Source organism: Curcuma longa, chromosome 7, assembly GCF_044706935.1.
Source record: "Curcuma longa cultivar G26 ecotype Majalengka, Jawa Barat chromosome 7, ITB_CL_G26_1.1, whole genome shotgun sequence".
Lineage (NCBI taxonomy): Eukaryota > Viridiplantae > Streptophyta > Magnoliopsida > Zingiberales > Zingiberaceae > Curcuma > Curcuma longa.
In genome coordinates, this window is record NC_133867.1 from 9,488,754 (window position 1) to 9,503,425 (window position 14,672).

Sequence of the window (14,672 nt, forward strand, 5' to 3'; positions counted from 1 at the left end):
ATTTATCGAATACGGGCTGTACAAAAAAAGTAACAAAAAGACGAAAATCAGGTGTTTTCATTGAAGCTTTTTTACTTTTTTCGAATGGTTCTGGACCGCGCTTCCTGACACCTCTTCGATAAGAGCAGACACGTCATCATCCGCGTCCCTTGCTATATAAGGCCGGGTAAACGGCGAGGTAAGGGATTCAGAGAGAGTCAAACGGCGAAGGTGGGTCTGGTCGTGTTTTGACTTCGTGCGAGGAGAACGGTTGCTGGCCCTCGCATCGTTCGCCGATTTTTTTTTTTTTTTTTTTTTTTTTTTGTTGGCTTTTGCTAGGGGTTCGAGTTATTGCGTTGTTGGAGCCCTCAATTGACGAATTCTTGTGGGATTTCGATCGGATCGCGGTTGCAGGAGGGTTAGGGTGCGGTGGTCTTGAGGCTGAAGGAGGGTTAGGGTTCTACCGCGTTTATCTTCAAATGCTTTTGCGTTTTGGGTGGCCGGGACGATGCAGCCTGCCTCGTCGGATCGGAGATCGACTTACCTGGACGCGCTCACTCTGGAGATCGAGAGGAAGCTCCGGAAGGTGAGGGTTCTGGTCCTTGGGTAGGATTGGGGTTGTTTGTTCTTGATTAGTTCTGTTTTTTTTTTTACTTGGGGGTCGGATCGAGTAACGTTTCTTCGACTGCGTTCTGTACTCATCTTTAGGGATGTTGAATCGATGCTCATTATTTTGTTGGTGATCTTGTTTTCCTGCAGGCTTTGAGCTCGCCAGGGAAGAGACCTGATTTGCTTCAGCAGTTGTTTGCTGATGTAGCTTTGGGAATCGATGACCGAGCTTTTGGTAATGTTGTATTCCCTGGTGTTTTTTAATGTAATCTCAGGAATTTAAAACTACGAATAAAATGATATGTTTTTTCACGTTGATAATAGAAACTACAATACTTTGATTTGTAGGTCTTCAAAAATGTATTGTCGGTCATAGGTGATGTGAGATTTAAGAACCTTTTGTCAAATTTGATGGTATTGTAAATAAACTTTAAAGGTCTTTGAATTTCAAATACAGAACGGTTATAGTATGAAATATGAGGTCTAAGAACCGACTGTCAAGATTGTGATATATATTTACTGAAAATTCAAAATAAGAAATAAATATGTATGCTTCTCAACTGAAAAAGAATGAGAGAAATAAACATGTAATTGTAGCTAAACACAGTTTATACTTCGTTTAGCTTCGCTTGCAATTCATTAGCAAAGAGCAGTTTGTCTCATTATACTTCTACTCTCAAGTCATTAACAGACTACCTGAGACTTAAAATGAATCCCGTAAGCTATTGATTCTACTAATTAGACAGCATATATTGTTACTTTTCGCATACTATCTACATCTTTTATCTGCACGCTTATTATACACTAGGAATTGGTAGCGTGTTTGTTTTTCTTTGTTAAAAAAAATTGTAATAATATTGTTTTGTGATGAAAATAAAGTATAAAATGAGGACTAATTTCCTATGATACCCCTGCAGATATAATTTTTAGCAAGGATGAAGATCAAATTGCCACTGCAAATTATGGAATTGATACTAGCCTTTGTTTCTATGATGTACTCGCTGATTATTATGTTGAAGCACCTGAAAAAGGAAAGTGCGTACTTGATTTAATTGTCCAGTTATGGAGCCAATCTTTTGTGTCACATATATTTGCCCTCCTTTTTCACGAATGGGTATGTTTTTTCCCCATTCAATAAGTACTTATTCATGCTTTTAACTTTGCCCTTCTGATTGAGTTTATTGATAATTACTTCATATCACATAAAATAGGCTTGTGTTTTTTTTCCTGTATCAGTTGTTCAAGATGCATTTCTTGAACTTTCTGATAGATTGTGTAGATTGCAGAATTCTCACAAGTTCTTTGTGTAGATTGCGAAATTCTCACTAGTTCTTTTATTGGAATTACTTGTTTTTCATACCTGGAAGCTAGATTTCTAAGTATTAAGAAAAATAAACCTCCATAGAATTGGTCAAAAGTTGACACAAGTACCTCCAAAAATATCAAATGCATGTGATAAACTTGCACTGACATTCAACATCATCATCTTCATCATGATCATCAAGCTATGTTTGTCTCAATTATTTGAGACCAGCTACGTGAATTTAATCCATTCATGAAGCTCTCTTCAAGCTCTATGCAATGCAATATCACTAGCACAATATAATCGTTCATTGACACCTGTAGACTGGTTTGGGAAAAAAATGTTAGGTAGCCTCAAAATTTCGAAACATGATTTTTAGATAGTGAATAGATGTTGAAACGAGTTATGGATCTTATTTTAGCAGGTCAAAATGAATCACGTTTAAATGGGTCAAAGTGAGTCAAGTCATTAAACCTTAACACATCATGTTTATGACCCAGCTCGTTTAACTGACCTGTAGCCACAAATTTCTGGGTCAATTCATGTCTTGTAAATGACTTGTGCCATCTTTTGCCACCCCCTAATACAATGTTTATCAACACTAGTATGTTTATCTTTATTTCTTAATTGTGTAACAAACTAGATGGCACCCAAAAGATTCCATATATAAAGTGAAGTTAATTAGTGGCATTGTCATTGTCCAACCATGTTATATCTTATACAACATGGATAGTTCGTATGATTAATAACCTGGGTGCCAAAATTACATTATGGTCTTTACTGATATTGGAACTTTACTATAGAAAAATAGCATAAAAATTCATCTTTTGCTATTCAATTAATGTATTATTTCCCGAAATGTGAATAAATCATCTTAAAACAAAACATATCCCATCACTGTACCATTAACATGCTCAATTCAATAGATATTGTAGCAAAAACTTAGATTTATGTTTACACTAGAGAAGATAAACGTGATTTTTAATGTCAACTTCATTCCTTTTTTTTCACCTCATATCTCATGATCGTCTGGCTACTTGTTCTGAAATTTCAGTTATTTGAAGTTTCTGTTGAAAATACTGAAGCACTGCTACGTTATGGATCCGCCCTTGTTCAAGGTGCAGGCAATGTTTTCTGGTAAGATGTTATATATATATGAATGAAAAATAGCAAATACCTTATTTTAGTTCCCTCGTTGTATGTAATAACTTGCTGACATCAATGTCTTTACATATTCATGAATATCCTAGTTGCTTTTGTGTTGGATTCCTGCAAAGCTAATCAGAAAGCTGCCTACTTATCAATTTATTTAGAAAATTAAAGAAATTATATGGTGCAAAAAAAAAAAGTATGAACAGGCTATCTTGTAAGAAGTAATATCCTAGCCCCTGTTACTATAGTACAATAGGATCAGTTTCGTATCCTTATTGTCAGTTACACTTTAGTCTACCTGCATTTCCTGGTCTTATATTGGATAGATAGATATCCATGGTGTTGATTGGTTGGTCCTTTAGTATAATATTGGCGAGTTTAATTAAGAATTACTCGAGTTATGCAAATACAGCTCCTCTACATATTATTGAATCTCTCACTCTACCCTTAATTTATGATATTGGTAAATCTAGCTTTCAAGTTCGTTAAGAGTTTAGTATATCTTGGATATTGATTCGTCTGAATTATTTTCTGAAACATATTTGCTGAAATTAAAAAAAAAGATTACTTGGCTTGTGTACCATGAGAACTTTGTGAAATAAATCAGAGTATAAGTTATGTTTGTCTCATTTTTGGGTTTCAATATATTTCTGACAGCCCTTGTTTTGTTTTTGTTTTTGTTTTTTTGCTTTTTCAGGATTGACATCCAAACGAATAGGAGGAGATTTTTATCACTGTTCACTGTAGGTCAAGCCTTCTGGTTCCTTTCAAACAATCCAATTAGTGTTTTAGCTCAAATGTCAACAATATTTTATCTTATTTTCTTTTCAGTATCTTCTAAAGGAGGTTGCTCTTGTACCGGAGCGAAGCGTTAAGATATCTCTGCAGGTTTTGCTTTCTAATTTCTCAACTGTACATGACAATTTTGTTTTGTTCAACCTAGCAAACCATGGATCCTGACCCCTAAGTATCAAAGTTTTAATTTCTGCAATCTTGTTGGCATTGATTTTCTTTTCTAGGCCCGTCGTGATCTCTACCTTCTCCTTTCCAGGTTCTTATTCTTCTACGATGCTGGTGTGTTTTTTCTCTACTTCTAACACCACTTCCAACCTTATTATGTTCTCTCATTTGATTTCTTAACTTTGCTACTATCAGATGACTCTCTTGAAATTTTTCTGAAAAATTTTCCCACTTTCCCAAATGCTTTCTTGATTGGAGGCCCCGCAGATATATTTGTGATCGAACTTACTGATCAGGTTTGTCATTCTTTTACCAGCCTTCATTTGCTTACAAATAGACAATACTAGGCATCACAAACATACTGCTGCAATTACTTTCAGCTTCAAAAGTTAAAGGTGGAACCTGTTCTTGTACATTATCTGGCCCGTATGACTGCTATTCGAGGTTTGACTTGTGTCCAGGCAGTTCAATTTTCTTGTACAATGTTCCAAACTTCCAACCGAAAGCAATTATCTTCTTGGTAAATTCAATCTTTAATATCATGGAGAACTTTATAGGTCTAGAGCTGAGAATGACGACAAGTACAAGACTAAAGGCGTGTCTCTACAGCTTCACTTCTCCTGGAGGGCCTATGTATCCGACGAGAGTTGCACGACACGCGGCCTGGGATACATTGGATCTTCTCTTTCCAGTTAGTAATCTCTCGCTCTATTATTTTTTTTAACTGAATCAAATCTTCTAAGAAACTGCAGAGAACATCCACAAGCCAAGGAGCATTCAATCTTCAAAAAAATGGACATCAACATAGATTTAGATGAACGTAATGCTCATTTGTTTGCTCTGTTTTTGCAGTCTCAAATGGAGAAAATTCATGTTACATGAGACTTTATCCTTGATCACAAACATAGAGACCATTTAAGGATTATTTGTATCTATTTATGTTAAGTGACTGCTATGCGAAATGTGCATTTGCCAACATCTCAATCATTCTGGTTGTTTCAGGTGGGGCGATATCCTCGTCATGTCATAAGCCTCTTCTTTCGATTGCTGTATCCTTGGTACTGGCCTTTCTCTTGTTGGAATTTTATCATGACATGCATCAAGACGGTTGTATACTACTTCATAGGAGTCCTCGCTTCCAGTTGGGAGAGTTTCAGAAAACCCAAAAGCACCTGAGAGATAGGAAATGCTCACGCATGGCAGTGCTTTTTCTCGTTGCTGAGCCTGTGAGTCGTAAGATTGTACTATTATCAGGGAATAGTAATCCTGTGTTCCCTTATCTGTTAGATCTTGGTTTGTTGTATAACCATTCACAACTTATTGACGTAATGATCTATTTTTAGATTCTGGAATAATGATGCTTTCCCAATACCATGGCTTAGAATGTAAGACTGCGTATCAAGTACGACCGGCAAAGCCGCTCATCTGTTAAAAGAGATCAAGCTTCCACGGCTTTGACATCGGCAAATACTATATTACATGAGCATCGATCCACCTGGGAACGGCAATAAAAGTACGTAAAGAAAACATTGACTAGAGAAGCCCTTGAATCCAACACGCCTCAAAGATTCAAAGGCTTTTGAAACCCTAACAAGCACCATTGCTTCAAGAGCTTGTGAATTTGGTAACAGCCTTCGTGCCCTCGGAGACGGCATGCTTCGCGAGCTCACCGGGCAGGACCAGGCGCACCGAAGTCTGGATCTCGCGAGACGTGATGGTGGGCTTTTTGTTGTAGCGGGCAAGACGAGAGGACTCCTGGGCGAGCTTCTCGAAGATGTCGTTGATGAAGGAGTTCATGATGGACATGGCCTTGCTGGAGATCCCAATGTCCGGATGGACCTGCTTAAGCACCTTGAATATGTAGATCTTATAGGTCTCAGTGCCCTTCTTCACCTTCTTTTTTTTCTTATCGCCGCCGGCGGCCGCACCGTCCTTGGAAGGCAGGCGCTTCCCGGCCTTTGGCTTTTTCTCTGCGGGGGCCTTCTCGGCGGCAGCCTTCTTCTCCTTCTCCTCCGCCGGTTTATCGGAGGAGGCGGGCTTCTTCTCCGCGGGCTTCTTCTCGGCCTTGGGCGCCATGGAGAGATCGCGATCGAGGGATCCGAAGAAGAAAGATTGGGCAAGCTGACGACTTGATCGAGATGGGGAAAAAGGTGTTGGGTTGGGGCGGTTTATAAAGACGAGAGTAGATGGCGGTGATTGGTAGACTCCAGTTCGGTTCGGATGGATGAGGTGTTCAAGTTATGGAACGTCGGATTTTGTTCTTGGTAAGACAATATGGACGGTAGTGATCGTTGAGCTCCTAGTTTGCAGAAGCGGTCCCCGGACTTGAAGCAAATATCCGATTGGATTAATCGATACATCCGAGCGCCCCAATTAGTACGGGACTTTATTAGGCAATTCGGAAAAAGAAAAATAGTTTCACATATTTTTTAAATTAATAATTTATATATACATGTATAATAGGCATTCACATTTGATAATTTTATAAATTAGACGTGATTTTTTTTTTATTTTTTCAAACAATATATTTGAAAATCATTGAGAAAAACTACAAACTAATCATCTTATTTGTTGATCCATTGGTGTTAAGCTAGTTCAGGTCCGGTCTGGGCCGGCACGTGTGGCTAGAGTTCTTTGCTCTCTCTGAACCCGCCGCACGTGACAGGGTAATGTTATATGGATGGGACCCATGGGCCGATGGGGTGGGCCCAGCAAGCAAAAACCATCATCGTTTACATCTCGATCAAGTCTTCCTCTACCTTCGCTCGATCGATCGTCTTTCTCTCGATCTCTCGCGATCTGTTAAGCTCCGATCGTTATGCGGAGAACTCGACGGCCTCCGAGCTCGTCGATCTCAGTTGCTCGCCTTTTCCTTGTCTTGCACGTCTTGGTTTGCTCAATTCCCGGTAACAAGTCGCCGGCCGCTCTTCTCCTTGTTCTCTCTATTTCCGCTTTGATATTTCTTTCTTTTTTTTGTTTTAATTTGATTATTTATCAATTTTCTTCCTTCTTCGCAGTTGGCCTGTGGACTTCAATTCTGTTTATTATGATTTTATATTAAATAAACAACTCGTTGTTGTTTGGTAGTATTTGACGTTAAACCACGGAATCAGATTCGTTACCTTCTGTTCATGTTAATTGTTTTTGGCGGAGAAGGTGGGGAGTTATTGGGAAGGGACGATTAGGAACGTGTTTGGTTAGGACATTAAAAATAGTTGTTCTTATATTTTCCGGTGTTAAATGTTTAATCCAATGTTCTTGTAATGTGCTTCTGCAACTTGGGATTCTTAGGTTGAGTAATAAAACACTTTATCATCCTTGTTGAACTCGAGTGGTTCCACAAGGAGACATAGAACCATGAAGTTTCTAAAATCTTGCTTGTAAAATTGTTTGATTGGACTTTGCTCTCATTTTTCCAGGAATTTTTTCGTCAAGGATTGTGAGCTTAAGTTCGATTGAGATATTCACTACTCATGAGTGGTTTCCTACCAAACCAATTGTCTACTTTCGCTGTCAAGGAGAAAATAAGACCTACTTGCCTGATGTAAAGAAAAATGACATTTTGTACACTTTCAATGGGGATGAATCTTGGCAGGTTTGTGGTAAAATGAGATTGTTTTCATTTATGTTCTATTTTTGTTTCTTGCGTATATTTGGTCAGTATTTCAAATTTCATCTGCAGTATCTTATGTTTTGGTTTCAGTTTATAATGGTAGTAGAGGTTGAAGTAGATCAAATAATTTTCTCCAAAAAATTGTGTCAGTGTCATATGTGCATCTTTTATGCTTGTTTGTCTATGTATACCTGTGTACTTAATCTATATTAGCTTGCAGTACCACTATATTGTCCTTTTAACATATGAATTTGGTCTATACTTAACTATAGCCAGATCTAGATACATAAATTCCTTCTTAGATTTGCCCATCATTTGGGAAATAAACCCTTTGATTGTGTTTCATATATTAAATATGTTTTGCTGCCCTTTCCTTGTTTACAAGACCTTCTTAATGTCTTCATATTGAAGAGATATGATAGGTATATTTGATTGCTTTAGTTAGTTATTGCTATACGCATTATCCAAATATTCCCATCTATATCTTCCTTAAGAATCTATGCCATCATTCATTTAATTTGAATATGACAAACCGTGTTAGTCTCAACTATCTGGCTTTCTCTACATGTCCTTTTGGTTTCATGTACTTCGTTACATTGATGTAGAACTGAAATTCGATAAAAACAAATGGAAACTGTTATTTTTCTTTGCATTTATGTCCTAAAATTTGTGTGCATGAATCAGTGTCTCTTTCTAAACAGAACATGACCTACATAATGGATCTGTTTATGAACAAGTAACAAGGCATGATTTTCTTGCTTAACACTTTCATTGACACAGATAAAATAAGATAATGACATGATTACTTAAAAGCAAAGTGATAATTGTACAAACAAAGAAACTCAGAATGCAACTATTCCTATTTCATAGGGGATCATGTTCATCAATCCACTTAATGCAATTATGTAACAAAAATAGAAGATGATCGACACAGTACGAAGTTGATGACTAACAGATAGTACTCATAACTACAATAAAAGAAAGAAAAGAATAGAGTTGACAATGTGATATGATAAGGATATTTACATCACAAGCTTAATTACTATGGATGTAATTACCTAGTCATGCTGCTCAACACCCAGTGTAATGTGACTTGGATTTCAATGTGTCATATATCATAAATACGTCATGCTTGCTCATGTCTATGAACACCTTCTTGTGGGGCAGAACACCTTCTTGTGAGGCATTTGTATCGGGTAATCTTAGTGTGCCAAATTTTGCTAGCCCTACTTGTCTCCTACCTTTTGGATTAAGACTGGAAAGTCTTCCCTCTTATAAAATTTGTAACTTCTCTCGTATAATTGTTTTCATCTTCACGTTAATACTGTCTCACATCATTTGATCATTTCTATTATTCACACTTCTACTGCAGTTGATTTTTATAGGACATCTGAAACTTACTTTGCTTATCCAAACCAACTTGTCATCATCCATCGTGTGTTCTTTGGCAGCCCCTTACAGAACTTCCAGAGAAGAAATGTAAAAGGTGTGGCGTTTACGAAGAGGACACATTTAAATCTGATGATGTATACGATGAGTGGGAGCTGTGTGCTGGAAATTTCGTCGATGGAAAATATTTGCACTCCAAAGACGGTCAATTCAACGCATCATTCATATGCCCTGAGTGCACTACTTCATCTGATGGTAAGTGACCTGAACATTAAATAACTCAAGCATTATGGTTGGTTTATAGTGAATATTATTACAGAAGATGGTTTGCAGGCAGTAAAACAATTCCTTGGAACTTTTTTTCCTACAACATCTGCAATTTTTGGGAAGAAAGTGAATACTAGGGCACATTTTAGTCATTCCCATTAACAAGGGCGTATTTGGGTGGGTGTCCACAGGTACCAGCGATGTCACCGAGTCGAAGAATGAGGCTTCCGGCCAAACGAGAAGGAAAATAACCATGATCGTAGTGGCATGCACATTGGCTTCTGCCGTAACGGGTGCTGCTGCGGTGATGGTGTACAGATGGTGGAGAAAGAGAAAGAGGGAGCAGGAGCAGGCACGCTTTCTGAAGCTCTTCGAAGAGGACGATGACATTGAAGATGAACTCGGTCTAGAACTTTGATTTTTTTTTTTTTCCTTTTCTTTTGTATTCTTCTTTTTAATGGAAGAACTAAAGAAGGCCATACATAAACTTACTTTTGATTTTTAGTCACTTGTAATTAAATTAAAGGAGATAGAAGCATAGTGTTCAAGTGTTGTGGCGAAGTTTTGGGACTTCGTTCCGATGGTAAAGTAACAAATTAAATCAGTATTTGACGCATTCTTTTGTATCTTCTTTTTGTTTGGTTCAAGAAATTACATTGTTAATGAATGAACAAAGATAGAACTGGGATGAGAGTGTCTCGACATAATTGAGTTGGTTATGATGGAACAGATTTACAGAAAGGACAAAGATTTGAATCTGGACAAAATCGAGACAATACCCTCTTTCATCGTGGTCAACTGCAACTTCTTGATTTACTTCCTTATAGATAGTCATAGAACCATTTCGTTGAGACAATATTCTCCTTCGTCGTGGTCGTGCAGATTCTTGATTTACCTTTTCATAGATAATTATGGAGCCCCGAGGGTGACATATTCCACTTTTTGCAAAAGGAATGAGAGTGTTTCTCGAGTAATTTCATTATTTGCCATTTAGTCGTGCCCAGGCTAATCAAGCTAGGCCTCGCCCTGGTTCAACCTTACCCCGGTCAACTAGGGATTAACTTTGATTCAACCATGGTCGATTGGACCCAAGCCCATTTTAAAAAATAAAATAAAATAATAAATATGTCTAAAAAATCAACAAAATAGAAATAAATAAGTTGTCAAAATGAATTAAACATTTCGTGAGCAGGACTATTATTTGATATCTTAAGAAATAAGTTTTGAGACTTGGTTCCAATGGACGAAAACGATGACTTTAATTTATACAATTCATCTTGTGGAGCCCATATCCTAGTTCAGTGGGCCCAAAGATTTGCCTGTCCTTTACCTGCCACCCAATTTACCTGCCACCTCAGCGATCCATGGCAAATCGATTTTACGCATCTCATCCGTTCATTTGAGAAATATCAACGGTAGATATATTCCTAACGGGTCCTCCGAGATTTCCCACCCCTCATCCTTACAAATTTTCCATCGCGCGCCGGCTTCGCAAATTCTTGCTGTCTGAGGTGAGGAATCCATCCCTAATTTCTTGACCCGATCCCTCTTTCTCTGAGTTATCGAAGAAATTCTCAGTCGAATGATCTGATTTCGCCTCGAATTGCTTCGGAATTCGGCGTGGCCGTGTCCGGAACAGGGAAGGTCGGCAAGGGCAGGCGGGGGCGAAGCGGCACCGCAAGGTCCTCCGCGACAACATCCAGGACATCACTAAGCCGACGATACGCCGCCTGGCAAGGCGGGGCGGCGTAAAGCGCACCAGTGACCCGCGGCGTCCTCAAGATCTTCCTCGAGAACGTCATCCATGACGCCGTCACCTACACCGAGCACCACGCCCAGAGGAAGACCGTCACCGCCATGGACGTCGTCTACGCTCTGAAGAGGCAGGGCAGGACTCTCTATGGTTTCGGCGGTTAGGCTTCTCTGCCATTTAGAAATCAGTCCCGCAATCACGACAAAAGTTTCAAAATTGGGAATTGCAACGATTAACATTGTGTCTGGAATCTCTCTACTCGTCTAGAGTGCATATATATTTTAGAAGAAATGCTCCGCTATGCAACCTGTGCGCGACACTTGTGACTCACCGTTGCACGACACTGTGCCGACCCACCACCGCTGCCACTGCACCGTGCTGTCCGACCACTGCCGACTGCCGCCCGGATAGTGGCCAAAATTCAACCGGAAATAGGGTCGGCAGTGGCAGTGCTGTTTCCGGCCAAATCATGGCTGGATTTTGGCCGGTCCTTCCTCGACCGGTTTCTGGCTGCGCTTCGATCGAAATCTGACCTGATCGCCATTGATAATGGCTGTGCAGTGAAGGACAGCTGTTTCGGTCAAATTCATCAGATTCCGACCACATCTGCTGCCGGAAGGAGTGCCGGAGAGTGGTGTGTCGATCGCGATCGAGGTGGCGGCCGGCGATAGTTGGACAGGACAACAACAGTGGCGGTGGATCAGGGAGTCGTGCACGAGATTTGTCGCGCAACATAGCAATCTCGATATTTTAGAGTCAACAAGAGAAGAAGAACTATTCATGAATGGGGTTTACTCAGAAAAGATACTTATCTTTTAAAAAAAAATAACAACAATCACTAAGAATTGTAACATCACGAGGATGAACTATTCAGATAAATTTTATCCTGTTGTTTCTGAACTCATGCAAAGATTTTGTATGAAGTTGGTAGTATCTTGATCTTTTAATAACCTTATGTACACAATTTTCTCCAGTCTCCTAATTGAGCTTTGTTAACAGTGTATAACCTATCTGTTAAGTTAACCCATTTTCTCTAATTTAAACATCTACTGAAGCTATAATACTAGGCACAGCCTGATCAGCATGCATGTATAAGCTGTAAAAATCCCAACTATTTGGGTTGGCTATATTTGATTTCTTTCCTCCGTTACAATCTATGCAGGACTAACAACAGTATGAATATACAAATCAATTTAATTTTTGGGGAAAACACAACCTAATTTATGATAACAAAAGAATGTTTACTTACAACAAAATAAGAAGCTCAACTGAAGAATTTAATCAGCAAAATGACTAAAAAATATATTTTCTAGCAGATATGGGCGATTGTAACGCAACACAAATTAACCCCTCAAACCACCTAGGAACTTGACAAAATTGATGAAGCTGAAAGGATAAATATCTTAGAGAAAGTAAAAGCTTACCCAGAGAAAAAAACTCCCTCACCGAAAAGAAACTATCACCAAAAGAATCAAAAGAAAATTATATCAATTCAAAAGATTGTCTAATGTCTCTAATGCATGAGATCTTAAACCTTTTTCATATATTGATAATAACAATAAGAATGATCAATCATTATCCCATTAGATGAGATCAACTATATGAATTTTTTTATTGGATTTTATCCTCTATTAGCTTAAATTTTATTTTACTTTATTACTATTAATTAAGTCTTTTTTTTATCTCTTTCTTTCTCGTTTGACATACACAATTGTCATAATTTTAAATTGTCTAACTGGAACATTTATTAGTCGTCTATATATATATATCCATACCATTTTAGATGTGTCTCTTTGAGTTTTTCTTTAATAGGTATAATTCTGATTTTCTTTTTAATATTTTTATTTTTTATCTTAATCATCCTTGTATATTTTCACATCTATCTTAACATTCTCATCTTTTAACTTTTCATGTATTCGAATCATAGTTCACATTCAACTTCATATAACATAACAGATCTAACTAACATTTTGTAAATTGTTCCTTTAAATCTTAAAAGTATTTTATGATCACAAAGAATACCTGATGCTCTCCTTCATTTCAATCTCTTCTATTTATATAAGACATCTTTGTCAATCCCTTTATCTTTTTAAAAAATGATCATAAATATTTAAAACTTTCAGTTATAAATAACTCATCATTTTATATTTTAACAATTATCTCATTACATCTAATATTACTAAATTTAAATCCATATATTATGTTTTTATTCTACTAATTCTAAAATCTTTCACTTTTAGTGTTTCCCGTCAAGATTTGAATTCAACATTTACTCTTTCATGTGTCTCATCTATCAAAATAATATGATTTGTAAATGACATGTATTATGATACCATATCTTGAATCTGTCTAGTGAGTTTGTCCTTGATTAGTATAAAAAGATAAAGACTTAGAATCGATCTTTGATGTAACTCTATCTTTATGAGGAACGTTAGATTAATTCGTCTAAAATCCTCACTCTTGTCATTACATTCTCATGCATATTCTTAATTAATTTAATATATATTAGGTTAACACATCTCTTTTTTAGAATTCTCCATATAATTTTTCTTGAGATTTTATCATAAACATTTTTCTATATCGACGAATACCATATGTAAGTCTTATTTCTGTTCTCGTATAACTTCTATTGTCGACGTTCCAAACATAAATCTAAATTAATTTTTGATCATCGTGATCTTCTTTCTTAATCTTTTTTCTATTATTTTTTTTTCAAAATTTCATGGTATGACTTATTAGTTTAATGCTCATATAGTTTGCACAATTTTGTATATCTCCTTTGTTCTTATATAAGGAATTAAAATGCTTACCCTCCACTGATCAGACATTATTTTAGTTTTAAAATCAGATTGAACAATTTTATAAATCATTCATTATTTCCCTAAACACTTCCATACCTCTATTGAAACATCATCTAGTCCAATTTTTTTTTCATTTTGTATCTCATTTAAAACTTGTTCTATTTCTAAAATTTAAATGCTACAATAAAAATTTTAATTTCTATATTTATTGGGCCTACTTAAATTATCTAAATTAAGTCGATCAACTAAACATTCATTAAAAAGTTGATAAAAATATCTGTTCCATTGTTCTTTTATTTCATCATCATTTACTAATATTTTATTGCATTCATCTTTAATACATTTTATTTGAATAAAATTTCTTATCTTGCTCTCTATCATTTTAGTTATTTTGTAAACGTCTTTTTTCGCTTATTTTGTATTAAATTTTTGATATAAATGTCTAAAAATTTTATTGTTAACTTCATTCACTATTTTCTTGATATATATATATATAAATTTCTCGTTCTTACAAGTATATAATATTTTATAGATTCTTTGTTTTTCTTTCACTTTTTTTTTACTTCTTATTCTATCACCAAAATTTTTTACTTAGTGGTGCACGTCTCTTTAACTCACCGAATACACTCTTGCCTATTATTTTCAAATTTGATATTATTTTATCCAATGTCGTATTCGAATTGTCGCATATTTTTCCTAATACTTATACCCCTATTCTCTCCTTAAATATGTTTGGTTTTCATCGTTTAACCTTCACCACTTAATTCTAAGAGTTGTGCATATTTTTCTCTATTAATATTGTATTTCAGGAATGATCTTGCAATCTTTATAAATTTTTCTATCTTT

The 14,672-nt window shown here is 36.6% G+C and overlaps 3 protein-coding genes across 3 annotated transcripts; 2 read left to right on the forward strand and 1 right to left on the reverse strand.

Annotated features, from left to right (window-relative positions):
- Nucleotides 1–8: 8 nt before the first annotated feature.
- LOC141832348 (uncharacterized) lies at nt 9–5,358 on the forward strand. The gene is made up of 12 exons (XM_074719852.1): nt 9–565; nt 739–823; nt 1,506–1,702; nt 2,946–3,028; nt 3,741–3,786; nt 3,875–3,931; nt 4,063–4,117; nt 4,199–4,299; nt 4,384–4,447; nt 4,561–4,694; nt 5,006–5,061; nt 5,130–5,358. Exons 1-12 carry the CDS (start codon nt 488–490, stop codon nt 5,344–5,346), a joined length of 1,173 nt encoding a protein of 390 aa, XP_074575953.1. The 5' UTR covers nt 9–487; the 3' UTR covers nt 5,347–5,358.
- Nucleotides 5,359–5,401: 43 nt separating this feature from the next.
- Nucleotides 5,402–6,139, reverse strand: LOC141832350 (histone H2B-like). The gene has a single exon (XM_074719854.1). The coding sequence runs from the start codon at nt 6,077–6,079 to the stop codon at nt 5,609–5,611; it is 471 nt and encodes a 156-aa protein (XP_074575955.1). The 5' UTR covers nt 6,080–6,139; the 3' UTR covers nt 5,402–5,608.
- Nucleotides 6,140–6,733: 594 nt separating this feature from the next.
- On the forward strand, nt 6,734–9,879 carry LOC141832228 (uncharacterized). Its single transcript, XM_074719720.1, has 4 exons — nt 6,734–6,909; nt 7,423–7,598; nt 9,068–9,260; nt 9,464–9,879. Exons 1-4 carry the CDS (start codon nt 6,822–6,824, stop codon nt 9,688–9,690), a joined length of 684 nt encoding a protein of 227 aa, XP_074575821.1. The 5' UTR covers nt 6,734–6,821; the 3' UTR covers nt 9,691–9,879.
- The last annotated feature ends 4,793 nt before the right edge of the window (nt 9,880–14,672 follow it).

Bases quoted from the DNA above. Each gene is read 5' to 3' on its own strand.
- LOC141832348 (XM_074719852.1), top strand. From the start codon at position 488: ATGCAGCCTGCCTCGTCGGATCGGAGATCGACTTACCTGGACGCGCTC. The intron at 824-1,505 runs GTAATGTTGTAT...ATACCCCTGCAG, and splicing joins AATCGATGACCGAGCTTTTG to ATATAATTTTTAGCAAGGAT. The intron at 4,448-4,560 runs GTTTGACTTGTG...AGAACTTTATAG, and splicing joins CCGTATGACTGCTATTCGAG to GTCTAGAGCTGAGAATGACG.
- LOC141832350 (XM_074719854.1), bottom strand. From the start codon at position 6,079: ATGGCGCCCAAGGCCGAGAAGAAGCCCGCGGAGAAGAAGCCCGCCTCC.
- LOC141832228 (XM_074719720.1), top strand. From the start codon at position 6,822: ATGCGGAGAACTCGACGGCCTCCGAGCTCGTCGATCTCAGTTGCTCGC. The intron at 6,910-7,422 runs GTAACAAGTCGC...TCATTTTTCCAG, and splicing joins CTTGGTTTGCTCAATTCCCG to GAATTTTTTCGTCAAGGATT. The intron at 7,599-9,067 runs GTTTGTGGTAAA...GTTCTTTGGCAG, and splicing joins ATGGGGATGAATCTTGGCAG to CCCCTTACAGAACTTCCAGA.